The 15,343-nt window shown below is 37.6% G+C and overlaps 1 protein-coding gene across 5 annotated transcripts in view; it reads right to left on the reverse strand.

The window, feature by feature from the left end:
• CPED1 (cadherin like and PC-esterase domain containing 1) overlaps positions 1–15,343 on the reverse strand; it is a 142,841-nt gene that overhangs the window by 86,565 nt on the left and 40,933 nt on the right. For all 5 annotated transcript variants that reach the window (XM_010706395.4, XM_019612394.3, XM_085218744.1 and 2 more), the window contains exons 6-7: positions 9,732–9,888; positions 8,062–8,230 (exon numbers count right to left, since the gene is read on the reverse strand). In XM_010706395.4, the coding sequence (XP_010704697.1) occupies positions 8,062–8,230; positions 9,732–9,888 (326 nt within the window). The remainder of the gene's footprint in view (positions 1–8,061; positions 8,231–9,731; positions 9,889–15,343) is intronic.

Consider the following 15,343-nt stretch of genomic DNA (forward strand, 5'->3'; position numbering starts at 1 on the left):
TACCTTTCAGAGAATGTATAAATCTAGTTAAAGTACAGGGATCAAAACATATTTTCTCCAAAGGCAGTCTGAACTAGGAACATAATTAAGATGAGTTTTAACTCATTGATCTTCAGCTCACTGATAACTGTTTTTGCTTTAGGATAAGCCATTGGAGAAAAAAAAAATGGGTAACAGTATTAAATTTAAAATGCTTTTTCTCTACCCACTTTGAATTTTATTTTTTAAAAATCTGTAGTCATTGAAATAAGCCTTATGATTTCAGTGACATGGATTCCTTTGGACCTTCAAAAATACATGGAATCACCAGTGAGTGGTCTAAAAGACTGAATAAAAATGCAGTGTAATTGACAAGCTTCATGAACAGACTCATGGACACTAAAGGAGAGCAGAGGAATGTACCGTTCACAGGGCTGCATACTATGGTAGCTTAGTAATTCCCTTCAGAAGATTTTCCTCTGGCATGTTCTCTGCAATTGAATTTCTTAAGACGGGTTCTAGGGCAGCCTGGGGCAGCCAGCTGAATAGTTAGCTGAGGATTTGCTTCAGAAAGGTATAAATTAAATCAGACAGCTATGTCCCAGTTTCTCCCACCTCCACTCCTTTATTTTAAGAGGCCTATTCAGAGCATGCTGAGGAGCAGACATGGCACGTACACTGTGTGCACTGGGTGTCAGACTCCAACACTCCACAGAAGATGTAAAGGAATTTTACTGCAATGAAAACAAAATGTAGCAATTCTTCTGGGATTGCCTGCTAGCTCCATCCCAGCACAGCTTTGCCACATGACAAGTCAAAAAAGGAAGATTTTCCTTAACTAATCTCAGGAATGGCAATAAATGCAAACTTATAACACCTACCTTCACTGACTTAGCTTTATGTTAATTACAATAGGAGTTCAGAAACACAGCTCACACACAGACAATTCACTTAGGTGTCGCAGTATGCAAAGGAATGCCACCCTACAAGATTGTGTGGTTTATGTTTAGGTTCTTTTTTTACTTCATTGCACAATACAGACACTTCAGGAACATGATTTATGTCATCTTGGGGTAGATATTTCAAAATGGTGACATTAATTGCAATCTGAAACTGCTCTGTTCCTCTAGCGAAGAATCTAAACGAGACACTGAAGGCAGGAAGGAGATAAATCCTGGGAGAGCTCATGTAGTCTACCCTTGACAAAAGTCTTACAGATAACAAAACCCGCGTGACTGGAATATACAAAATGATCTGGGAGGGTTTTTGCCCTAAAATGATGATAATAAACCAACAGCAAGATTAAATGGCAACAAAGAAATTACGAGGAAGGAGCCAGCTTGAAAAATAACATTAAAAAAGCATGAAAATTTGCAGTGGGGTGGGTTGGGAGAAAGAGGATTTGGAGCGGAAACAGCAGCAGGCAAAACTGGTCAGGTACAACCATAATTCAGCCCACCAGCACTACAGTTTTTCCTGGAGCATAGGGCTTAGTGGGCTGTCAGCCTTGGCATGGGTCCTATATGGGTGTACACAGATCTGGAGCTTCCACTTCTCCAGCTAGAGTTGTGTGCAAGCAGAGAACTGCCCCCAAAGAGAGTGAGGCTGTGTTTGTAACCCTGCTGCCTGTGAGACAGGAGCACATAGGAGTGGGTGAGCAGTTGGGTGAGTGGGACTAGAACTTCAGAGGGTTATTTATAAGAGGATATTTAGAACATTATTAACATTATGAACATTATTGAAGTGCCTAGTATCATGGCTTATCTGGTCTATTAGTGATATTGAGTATGCTAATAATACCAACTGCCAGTTAATTACATATAATCAGTTAACCACTTCTATCCTGATTTTGTTAGAACAATGTGAGCTCATCAGTTTTTCCTGAAACAGTATCCCACCTTTGGAGCTGTAGCTGAGCTCTGAACCTGCACAGGAAGCAGGCAGATAGAAGATGAAAGGCCACTGAAGCTACTGAGTAGTTCAGAGAAATTCTGAGGTTTAGACTTTGAGATCTGAGGCACCATATTCTATAGGATTTGTATGAATACTTTATAAAGTGACCTCGATGGTCCTTATTTGCAATCTTCAAAACTAGATGAAAGGTAAAGTTATCGGTATCATAGTTGAGAGTAAGATTTACTTCTGGGGAAGTAAAACATGACTTTTGGTTTCCAAAAAGATGTGTCTTTTTGAAATATCAAAGACTGTTCTTTCCAAATTTCTCTACAGCATCAGAGCTGTTGCAGCCTTCCTGATCAGTTGGATTTACAGGTTCTCAAAAGACTCAATACATTCACCTCTCTTTGAAAACAGCCAAGGATGCTTTCACTTGAGTTAATTCAATCAAGCTCTTCTAGCTTCTTCAGTATAAGTAGTGTACTTTCAGTTCACTTTCTATATTCATTATTCTTGATGGATCCATATTTAGTGATATTCCTTCACCAAATCGGAATACTTTGGGATATAAGTAATTGATCGCAGATATAGAAATACTCTTTTAGACACAAGCAATATTCCCTTTGACTGTATGTGTGGACGTATCTAGATATCTAAAGTGGCTGGAAGAATATAGTCTGGTTCCACACAGAATCAATATTTTGCAGTGAAACTATTTTCTGTACTGCCTGCTAGCACAGGCAAATTTCACCATTACCGCAATATATAAAAAAAAATTGCAATATAGGTAATGGGAGAAAAATGTACCTATAATCAAAAGTGGTAGTTCTAGAATACTTCACAGAGAAAACAGTGCAGACATTTATCACAAGCTGATAATGTTAGCATTAGGTATTTCTGTTCATTTCACCCCTGATTTATCGCTATGTTGTGCCATTTCTCTGTACATCTTACATGGCACTTGATCAGGGAGGAATCAGGATGTTATTCAGCTGTTTTATGAGTAAATATATATATATTTATGAATATTTTCTATTCTTTAGGTATGTTATCATCAAGAAAGGTCATGTAATAGCTCTGGACAAAATAACCCTTGTCTCTCTTTGTTTATCAAGTTTCAGTGGACAGTCACCATTAATTTCAGTATTTGCTCCAGAATGTGTTATTTTAAATCTTTGCCGGTGGAAAAATAAAACAAAAAACAGAGAAAAGATCACCTGAGAAAACCTTAAAGATCCTTGCTCTTAAGATTAAGTCCAAAGATTACTGGTGTCAGTGAAAAGCTGTTCACTAGCTTCCACAGCAACTAAATTAGGTCCTTTGAATGGGACTGAATTAAGAATAGTTTTCCAACACAGTATCAATTTTTTAGGGGAAGAGTAAAGAAGATTTACTAATGACATTTCCCAGTTTGTTGTGAGAAGCAAATAAGATAATTAAGAGATGTTGAAAGGCAAGTGAAAAAAGGAAACAGGATAAAAGAGACAGTTCTGGGAAAAACACAGAGGCATGTTTATATCATTGCTTGGACTGAAGAGCCAGAAGGTCTATGGTCTAGAAGAAAAGCAGAGAGCGAAGGGCATGGATAAAAGTGTCAAGACTTATTTATGACATATCTACTTGTTATAAAGAACTATCGGTCTAGAGCTCTTAGTAGAGAAACTGTGATGTCCGTGTCGAAAAAAAGCAGAAAAGAACTCCAGGAAGAATTTTGACTGTATTTGTACAATGCCTTACAGACTGAAATGCCTGACACAGAAAATGAAGAAGGTAGAGAACTGTGTAACACATAAGTCCACAGGAGTTTATTAAACATAAATGTATTCGACTTCCAGTTCAGTGTGTCTTAACTTGCAGGTTATCAGAAATGGGTAGAATCTGCCTAGGTATAAGTACTTTTTATGCCAGAAAAAGGAATGTCAGTCTAAGCATATCTTTAATCTTCCCCAGTCCAAGCAGACTAAATGGGTTCTAAATGATTTGAGTAGAGAAATCAGAGACATTATGCTATGCTCAGTGTCTCAGGAAGATTCTCTGCTTAGGCCTTTTGAAAGAACAGTGAAATACATGTGCTAAGTTCTTACAACACCTAATGCACAAATTTAATTTTATTCCCAAATAAGCCTGCAATCGAATTAATAGTTGATGATAATTTTCTTTTGCATTTGCTCTTGCTAAGGGACAGGGCAAGAATGGGTAATCCCAAATTAAAACAAAGGAAAAAAATCCTGCAAGTTTCTGCTGCTTCTAACCATTTTGATTTTTATCTGCATGAACACTTGCGTTCTATTTCATATAAAATATGTGAAGTAGTATCAAAATTGGCCACTTGAGGGCAATACTGTAACCTAATTTTCAGCATTCTGCTCTAAACCAGATTTCCATGTCCTCTTAAAGGACATATTTCTTGGACAGTTGAGGATCCAGTTTTAGTTGCATATATTTTAAGCATGATAATTATTTTTCTTTACTCAATTTTTCAAGTACCTATTTTACAAGAAAGAGAATTTTGGTTATAGTGTCTTATACCACAGTAAGATCTGGTTGGTAAAAATGCCCATGGCAGGGGGGTAGGAATTAGATGATCTTTAAAGTCACTTCCAACCCAACCTATTCTGTGATTCTATAATTCTGTGAAACAGCTTCAGTTTAGTATGTTTGCTTCACTGTGCAACTTGAAAATCACTTTTTAAGTGATAAGCATAGTCTCAGCTAAGGTCATCTAGGGCTATGCCTCATAAATCAGTCAAAAAATTCAAGTCTGGGAGGAACTTGTCATATGTTTTTGATGAGCAAATGGACAGTGAGACAGAAAAGTGGCCACTCAAGCCTACAACACAGAAGAACCTTCCCAGGTGACGCACAGTGTGGCACTACTGAATTCTGCAAAACTCATCCTTTGTTGTGAACTGGAACCAGATTGGGAAAGACTAATGGCTGAGCAAAGGAAGTACTTTATAGTGTGTTAAACCTTGAGATAATTAATCATAAATGAATGTCTTACACACCAGCTTCTATAAAACAGAAAATGATTCATAGGTCAGCTTTTTGTTTAATACACATGCATATTTGATTAATATGAAGGCAATTATTGCACATAGAGATCCCTCTCATAATTGGTACCATATGCAAAATAGAAAACTTCCATTTTATTATTATTTTTTCAAAGCACAGATGGTCTAAATAAAGAGTTTCCAAATTTCCTCATGGAAATAAGGCTATTATGTGAGTCTCATAACATTTGTGTGGCAGAAAGCCATTCCCTTCACTGCATTTCCTGCATCTTCCCAACCGGGGCCCAGATCCAGAGTTGTACTTTTGCCACCCCTTGAGCACACACAAAATCTTCATGCCAATTCAAGATTTAACTTTTTTCCTTTCTGAACTGAGATTCTAAAATCTGCATAATCCAAAAAAAGCGCCGGCAGCTGGTGAGTAAAATGAACTTGAACTCTTCCTGAACTGCCATTTGGCCAATGCTTATTCAAGAAGTCATTATAAAGACTTATCACTCTGATTAGGATAAACAAATCTGAGTCATAGAAATTATTTACAACAGTCTACTAACAGTGGAGAATAGAGTGTTATTTAACTAATTTAAACTTATTTTTTGTCTTTACGCAGTTTCTGTAAATCATTTGTTGTCATTTGGTACCACATCTCCAGACTTGAAAAATATCTCTTTCACATATACCACGTTCTGGTTAGTTTTAGCAACCATAAAGGGTTGTTTTGCACAGAAGATCAAATTTTAAACTCAAGATACTGAATCTGTAGTAGTAAAGATACACCTTTGTGTTTGTGGTGGTAAAGTTGGAATTCAGCCGAAGTTGTGAATGTATTTTTTATCAATAATGGTTTAATTACACTGGCGCAAGAAAATTTGCTAAACAAATGCTTATATACACTATGCAAATCTCCAAATTATTGTGCAACATTATTGAAAGCAATACATCTACGATACAATACAGCAGATTAAAACTATTCATTTTAAAAGATGAGTTCAATCAACTGCTCTTGGGGAAAGAACACATCACACAGTTTTATTCCAGATCCAAGTCTCCCCTATAGGCACAATCAGTTCCCAGTGACACCAATGGGTATTCTGTCAATCAGTGGAAGAACAGATCTTAGACTTAATATCTGTTTTTATCAACTACTGACATGCTAGATCTTCATAATGTAACAACTTCCTTTCCTACACACTAGAGCTGGCAAAAACATAATGCTTATAGAAGCATTCTAAACCAGATTATTTGTACAAACACACATAGCTCCACTGTAAAGTCTGGGAGAGGAGATAGTGATAGATGCTGGCACTGTATGTCTCTCTGGCAATAAGTGATGACTCCACAGAGTTTCCTAGAAACTTGATGTAATCTCATCTCAAAGTTGATCTACAACTGAATTCAAAAAGAATTTTCCCAAAGTCTCTTTCCTGACTGATGCCATCTTTTCTAATGACTCCTGCCTGATGTCTGTGCATCAAGCACATTAGCCTCTGTGATTTTCCCAGTGGAGCTTCTGGCTGCTGAGTGAATCTCCCTGACTCCTCCCAGACTATACAGTGTGCACTGCTTATGCGGAAAGACAGTCTTATAGACATGCATTCCATTGTTTTGTTGATTTGTATTTAAAATTCTTCATCACTACAAATGTGCTTTCTGAGGTGCCTACTTTTTGTGTATTTCTTGCCATTTTGACAAGTCTGCCTAAAGCTGTGGAAGATACAACACCACAGCAGCAGTAACCAGACTGGAACTACTGCTGCTTCTATTTGTCTTTTTTATTGCTTCTTCAGCTGCAAAGGATTCTGTAAATGATGACTGGCACCCCTTTCAGCAGACTTCCCTCAGTTGGAATTATTTTACAGAGCCATATCAGAGCCATTAATGACTAATAACCTTCAAAGTACTGTCTACTTCAGATACTGAACATTTTGGTATTTTAATTCACAAAACGAAACTGACTTCCAAGGGTTGAAAGTGGATGTCCACTAGTCTTTTTAAATGCACATAAAGGAAGTGTAAAATAATATATTTCAGTGGGATTCTGAAGAGGGAAAGAGAGGTAAGTAGGTTTGTCTCATCTAATTTTAGCCATCTAGAATTTGCCTTGTTCCCTATGATAGTCATAGCCCGTGGAAAGAAACAGGTATTTCTGGAAGGAAACCTACCTCATTCCAAAAGTAGTGTCTAAACTGAGATGTTCTGTACCCTAGAGTTGTCTGCTTCTTCGATAACTAGAATTAGATCATGAGCTTAGAGTAGGCATTTAACTTTCACAGAGCTAAAATTATAGAACATACCAAATTATTAGCATCATCGAGAGTCCTGGCAGTGATGCCACAACATTCACGCTGATTCAAAGACAAGACCTGCTCCTGTCCTTGTTATATGAGCAAAGTACACCCATCCTCAGAGGGCTGCTGAAGGAGTTTTCTAGTGTCACCTCTAGAAATCACTGCTACTTTGTGACCTTTTTCCTTCAAAAAGCAGCAGCCGAAACCTATACTACCTTCAAAAAGAGCTGCTGTGTGGAAGGACAGTTCCTTGCTGAAAGGAATGGAAAAATGTATTTGGAATCCATACAACTGCTGAGGAAACTAGACATGAAGAGAGAGGGGTCTCTCCAGGCACTTTGGAGATAGGCAGAGTTAAAGCATGTGGGATACATTCTTCTCCATAAAACCTACAGACCATGAGAAGCCACTTTCTCCACAGAATCCTTCCTTCTCCTTATTTGGATGTGCCCTGACACTCATCCATTCTATTTTACTGCACCTAAAAAAGAAATCTAAACAAATAATTTAAATATTTACTTTTGTTTTTTACAACGCTGTCAACATCCAGGCAAAAGATGTTACTGCATCAGAGCGTACTGAAGCTGAGCTTTAGAGAAAACTCTGACTGTAAAGCTGCTGTGATGTTTCACCAGCAAAAGCTGGCTTTCAAGCAAGCAAATCCCAGGGCCCTTCATAACCCCCACTGCACAGGCCAGCTCTTCTCTCCTACATGAACGAAGCCCCACTTTTTCTGAGAAATGAAAGCAGTACTTGAGAAGAACCATCACTGTCAGCTCATGATTGCAAGTAGAGAAGGGGGAAAAGAGAAGATAAACATTACCCGGTTTTCTGTCTCTACTTTGTCTGTAAAAGACCAAAAACTAGGAAACAAAACATTTTACCTTTACAGAAAAATGCTTCTTTTTGGGTGGATGCCAGACAGTAGCAGCTGAATGAAGAAAGGCCTTCAAAGGTGTTAAGGATGTAACTAGCACGTATGCTTTTATGATGACAGAAAGGTCTTGAGCTTTAAGGATATCCTTGTGGTCTGATGAAGCTGACACTTGATTCCTGGGAAGCAGTAAGAATATAGAAAGTTAATAAAGCACTTCTGCATTTCATTTAGCAGGAAAATGAGCATTTGAATGGTGAAAGTAATGGAGACAATAATTTATGGTTTTGTTTGTTTTTTTTTTCCCCAAGCTGGATTACACAGTAGATGAAAATAAGGCTGGAACCAAACTTTATATCAAGTCTTTTTTGTTGCCTTCAGTATTTGTAATCATAATTTGCAAACATAGAAGGTAACTATGGTAGAAGAGAGTTATGGTTGAGATAACTTATTGGTAAATGCATTGTGGGCATGTTGTGAGTGGTGGAAAAGAAGACGTTACTAAGCCAGGACATTCAGAGTGAAGGTAAAAACATTAATGAAACGTAAGCAGTTTGAATTACAGAAGTGCACAATCAGGGTACCAAATTTAACACTGATTGGTAGTGACTTCAGAAAAACAAAAAGAATGGAAAGACATACTATCATAAGCACATTCCTCAGTATAATATAAGGCCACAAACATGTGGTACTGCATGCTTATACTAAGCAAATACATGAATTATGATTCCAAATACTATGAGAGACAATAACAACCCATAATTAAGCAGCTACTCATAAAATAATTATGCAAGCAATCTTTGTCTAGGAAGTGATGTAGCTCTGTAGTTACCAGTCTGTGACTCCCATAGTCTGCACAAAAAAAAAAAAAAAAAATCAGCTGTAGAAACAGGGGGAAAAAAAACCAACAAACAGGGAAAAATCAGTTCTCTAAGATCTCATTACATAGGCAAACTTGAGCTATTCTAGGGAATATTCAGAAGTGTGGTTCTTACTCCACTAAAATCTCTGAATATCAATCTACTTCATAGCAAATGCCATGAGAGAATGAGTACAAATTATTGTCTTTAAGACTATAACTTGTGGCAAAAGAGGGATTTCACAATCTCCTCCCATTTACATGTAATCTTTATCAAGACATAGCTTCTTCAGGCCTCAGATTTTCCACTTATTGAAGATATTCTAATAATATCTATGTTAAACAGGCATTTTTCTTCCCCCACAGAACAGTAGGACCACTGACCACAAAATCTGTGTGGTCCTGGAATACAGGAAACTACATTTGGACAGCCAGTTCTAAAATATATTTTAGTTCTTCATTTAACAGAAAGCCTCTGTGCAAAAGACTATGTGTGTGTGCCTGGAATAGGGATCAGAAAGGGATGGGAACAGGAAACAGCTCAGCCACCATGAGATCTAAGTATTCAGAGGTGACTCTGGATCTATATTTATTTATCTAGGAGTCTAAAGGCTATCAACATGAAGGCTTAGTTGTTCATACACAAAGCACGTGTAAGACCGGCTAATGCAGAAACAAACATGCAAGTATAAAAAATAGAACACATCTAAGTGCTCCATCTGCTGTGGTCTCCATTTTCTCTCCATTCTGTGTCCCTGACTCCCAGCAAAATGCATTATGAAACACATATAATTTCTGGGGGTAAGGTATCATTAGCTTACAGCTGTGCTCCATTGGTTTGGCTCCATAAGTACTGCAGATGGGCAATGTGTTTCTTGACATTGTTTTTGCCGCCGTGGGTGATGTTGCTTGCAGTGTTGTCCCCCGACAGCCCGTGCCAACTGGAGCATCCTGGGGTGGCAATTGAGAGCTGCATGTCTAAAAAGTACAAAGGGAATGAGAAGGAAAGGCCACTGAAAATGCTGGTCATCTCCTGCTGTTAGGGAAAAAAAAAAATGAGTAACAAACAACAGGTAGAGAGGAGCTAACAGAATCATCTGAAAATAACAAATACTTAGACCATATCCTTTTTGGAACTGCTAGCAGAGAGCTTTGCGTCCACAAAGCACCTCCTTTCAGGGGCAAGCTCATTAGCTTAGCTGCTGTTGTCCCTTTATATGAGTGCATGAGTGCTACACAAAAAAAAAAACCCATACCATTCCTTTTACTTCTAAATACAAGTTATTTATTTCTAAATATAGAAGACCAAAACCTGCTTTTCTCCCACAGTCCTAACTACGACTAATTTGAATGAGAAATGTATTTGTTTGAGAACCAACAGACTTCGCCCCAATGATCAGGCAGCTCAGGAGACAACAATGTACCTATGTTTCCATGCTGACAGCCAGGGCTACCTTTTGTGGTTCCTGGGATCTATGTCAGGTTTTGTTTTCCAGCTGAATGCAATGGAGCAGGACTGACGTACCGGAGCCCTCAAGATTACAGAGGCATGTGAATATTAATAGTAATCAAAATATTGTGATGTGATGTCAATGGATGGTATGTATCTTTTATTCTTACTGTGCTTATAAAAAGGCACATAACTCTTATGTCATTATTTCATGCAGGGTAGTTTCCATTAATACTAACTCACATCACTTTTAGATATTTCATATTCGTAAGTAATAGTCAGGGAAAAATCAAGCTATACACACTATTCCCAAACCTCGTCATTTATCTTTTTAATGACACACGGCATTGTGCTAATGCTGTGAAGATATTGGTATAGCTTCTCTCTTAATGTCCACATTCTCCAGTGCATATGAAATGAAAAGAAAAAATGAACTTGTATTCCTGATGATGAGCTGTGAGCAGCCATTCAAGGAAAAGGATTTTTTTTTTTTTTCATGCAGTTCCTGTTAAAATGACATCTTGATTGTTTATGTTCATCAGCTGTTCATCAGATCAGCTCCATTCAGCCTTCCAGCCCTAAGTGGATCTAAAATTAATCTTGTCCTTTGCCTTACATGCACCATTTAGCAGGGTAAAGGCTTCACTAATAAAAAAACAGGCACTTATTAATATAGCACCTCATGTTCAGATTATATTCTCATCAACATCTTTGTGTTATGCTATGCATTATAACTGAGTTGGACTTTGTAAGTGCCTACCTGTCTGCTGATGGTGCATAGATAAAACAGGCTACTGTCTGCCTACTTGCCTATGAGGAATGAGCCAGTAAATTCCCATTAAGTGATTTATTTAGCAGACTTGCTTCTAAACATGCACAGGGAGAGAATCAGCTAACCAAGTGCTTTTGCTTTCCATGCCCATTCTGTGCAGAAATAACAGCATTTCACTATGGCAATTTCTACCCTATAAAGAGACTATGATGTTCCACCACAGTAATTTTCAGTTATTTATTTGCAAGTGCAAATAACTCCCACATTTTCATCACACAGTTTTGCTGTTCAGCCAAAACTAGAACTATAAAAGCAAGTACACATCTTCCACAATGCATGGCTGGCTTCAAAGATCCTTTTCTGATGTTTCCTCACATTGGCAAAGAAGACACAGCTCCTCTAGGAGCCATGCCCTGATCCCCTATGTCGTGATCCTGTCGTACATCCATCAGAAACAGCTCAGAACAGATTCCAGAATGCAAATCTCACGCCTATGCCTCCAATCAGCAAGACAGGGGTCTACTGACCACAAGCAGTAACAAAGGAACACAAAATCCAGTCAAGTCTGTCACAGCAATCCAAATATTCCTTGTCAATACTGCAGAAAAGAGAGAGACATATTGTTCTACTGAGACAGCTACAGGCCTGCAGCTGAAAGGAGGCAGAACTGTGGTACGAGACCAAGCTCCCTATAGCATACTCAGATTAAGCCATAGCTATGTAACGAAATTAAGAGAACCGTAGAAAGGACAATCTCTCACCAAATTATCTGAAAACCCAATTTTGCCAAAGACGTACATTTTTCTGCAATTTTTTTAGTTAAAATGACAGAGATGTTGAGAGAGCATGATTTTTGAAATGCAGTTTTCTTTTTTAAAAGAAAGCCAATATTTCACTGAAAATAAGAACAGGGCAGAGGAGAAGGGTTGTTCAGCTTGTTCAGTTGCTCAAGAGAAAAGAGAGTATATTTTCCTTTTTAAAGTATTGTTTTAATTGTGTTACTAAGGAAACAAGTAGCCAGTATAGTATTAACTCACAAAACAGAAATCAAAAATAATGAGATGAGGCTTTTACTTTATCCTGTTTAAATTTATCCCTTTAAAATCAGAATTTTAGCTGTTAGCGGAACTTGTCAAATTACTATGACATTAATTTATTTTTTACTACCCAGTGAAGCTTTTACTGTAGCAGTTCATAATAAAAATGGATAAAGACGGATGAAACAAGTGTCCTAGAATTATCATAACCATTGGGGAGAAGCTCCTTAGGTTTGCCATAAATCACTGTAAAATGCCTTGACATAAGACAAAAGACGGAATCTTGCCATTTCTCAAAACAGAGAAGGTTAAGAAAATTCAGGACATAGATTATTACTGAGATCTAAAAGTGGGACAATGGTCCTAAATTATTCCACATTCTGCAGACCATCCTGTTTGTATGGTATCTTAAGCATGTCTATTGGGTTTCTGTTACCACCCACCTGGGAGGAAGCTCATTACAAAGGGGCTGGAAGAAGAAGAAAGGAAGTGAGAATCTCATGAGGCACTTGCTCCTTGAGATGATAAATGATAGTACACCACCAGGCAGAGCTAATGAGGGAGTGACAGCTCCTTAATTTGTATATCTTCTTGTAACCAATGAATATCATTATCCTAATAATAAAAAGTCATCAGTAGCAGTGAACACTCAGATGCATCAGTTCTCATGGCAACTCTTATTACTCTTGCTACTGCTAAGAAGCAGTAACAGTGTTTGTTGGAGTTGTGAATTTGTTAATCAACATTATCATCAATGAAAATTAGCCTGCAATGCCTTTACCGTTTGTGGTAATTGACACATTTTTCCATCTTGAAATCACTCAACAAGCTGTTATTAATTAACCAGTCCTTTCAAGGATGGTAAATAACCAACATTTTTAACAACAACATTTTATAGTAGAAATGAGAGAAGCTCAGCAGTTGTGTCAGCCAGCTTGGGAAACCAAATTAGAAATTACTTGAGTCCCGGCATTGTAGTCTCCTGTCCAGATTACTTTTTCTTTTTTCAGATTACATTTTCCTTTCCTAAAAGCACAGGCTTTTAAGATCAAAAGAAGAAGAAAAGTCAAGTGCCAAAGTACATTTTGCTGCTGCCATTTCTGATGATCTAATTTAAGCAAAGGACTTAAAATCAGACACCCACTTTCACTTTGAAAAAAAAAAATTAAAAAAAAATCACTGGAATTCTGGCTTGAAGAAGGCTTTTATCCTGATATCTCTGAAATAGTTACACTGAAGACAATTGCCAAACAGTACCATTTAACAAATCTCAACCTTAAAAGTCTCTTCTCAGTCTATCCGGAGTGTTCTCTGTCCATTTCAATGGGTAAAGAAGCCACTACAAATTCTTAGCTGAATTCACACATTAGCCCTCTAACCACAGCAATGGGTAAAACATAGATCTGAGCTGGAAAACATCTGGGCAGCATATGTGAACAAGAGGTATAAGAACCACCAAAGCAAGTCAACACCTCTAGATCAAAAAAATTAAGTGCCCTTTTGTTAGATGAACTGGTGGTAGGTTTTGTTCTGTCACCCGCAATCTCTCAAAGTACCAGAAAAAAACAGATCAGATGACAGTGACAGCAACTACATTGGTATCTAATGAGGCCTTTCAAACAGTTTACACAGCTATGATTTCTTGCTCCCTCTCCCCCATTTCCGGCTCCCAGGTTATTCACTTGTCTTTGGCTCACATTTCTGGAGTGTAAATGAGATTCAACTCATGTGCAATAACGAATAGCTGATTTAAGAGTTACAGCATGTGGCTGAGCAAAAGGTTTACCAAAGGCTAAAAGTACTATTGGATAAATTGAGACCTCCTGGTACCCAACCAGGTCATTGTTTACCTGACCTGGTAAATGGCCATGTGTACAGATGACAGATGGTATGCATAGGTCAGTCTGGACGTGTGGTGATCTGCAAACGTAATGGATTCAATAGCAGAAGATCCCAGTGGCTGAACTACAAGTTCTCCGGTTGAACTAAGTGACCAGCCCTTAACTGAAAGAAAAAGTAAGCAGGATGAACAAGAATGTGCCCTGCTCTTTATCCTTTCTTTTATAAAATTCTTTGATATTACAAGAAGGGTTATGATATGGTTTTCTTTGTTAAATTTTTTAGTTTGCTCAAGATCAAAGAGGCTATATTTTATACACTCAGAAAAGAAAAAAAAAAAAAAGAAGAAAAAAAACAGCAAAAATCATTGTCTTTGTGGGAAAAAAAAGGTAATTTTGTTTCTAAAGTGCCCAACAACTGCTAGATATATTAGAAACATTTCAAGAGCAATTGAGTGACCTTGAAAGTCCATGGTTGTGTAATGAAGCGCAAGGCTATAGATGGGATGAAACATGTAGAAAGTGCTGTGTTTTGTTCTGAAAACATCAGATCATTAATTTATTTCATACAGGACATTGTAAGCTCAGCACATTAATATTTGCAGTCTTCATCCAGTTGCTTTTCTTTTAAGCAGAAAAAACATCACAACTTTAGAACACAAAAGGACACGAATCCTGGATGTATATGGGAGACTTTCCATCTGAAATCTTCTGAACACGTTCCTCAGTTTTCATAATGGCAATCTGTTTCTAACAGGATCTTGAATTTTGTGACACAGGAAAAGAAGAAGTAATAATAGTTACCCCTGTTATTTTCAGCATTTTTTTTGATACAGTGCAATATTCAGAAAGGACCAATAACAGGTCATTTCTGCTTGCCTCTCAGCTTTGCTCTCTGACATGACTTCTCAGTGAGTTAGAATGACTTCATATTGCTTTCTGTGCTGGGATCATCCATCTGTTTGACTGGTGTGGGCTGTTGGAGATCAAAGAGTCAGCAAACGGCATTGCTACAAACTGTTCCTCTTCTGGTATTTACAGCTGGGATCTTTTCCAAGCTTTATAGGTTGCTAAAGTGTGTTAAACAGCTGCAAAGACTACTTTGCATCAGGAGATGCTTAAAAAGTATTCAGAGTCTTAGGCAGACTCCTGAGCACATGCACAGGTAAGGCATTTTAATCAAAGCCCATTCTATAGTTCTTTTTGTTCAGCCATGTATAGCAACCTGCTCTAATCTATGTAACCATGAAAGCAATGACTATTAAAAGTGCTTCTTTTTTTTTCTTTTTCTTTTTCTTTTTTTTTTTTCATTTTTCAGTGCTGATTTCAGAGAATT

The sequence above is a fragment of the Meleagris gallopavo genome, chromosome 1 (genome assembly GCF_905368555.1).
Source record: "Meleagris gallopavo chromosome 1, MGAL_WU_HG_1.1, whole genome shotgun sequence".
Lineage (NCBI taxonomy): Eukaryota > Metazoa > Chordata > Aves > Galliformes > Phasianidae > Meleagris > Meleagris gallopavo.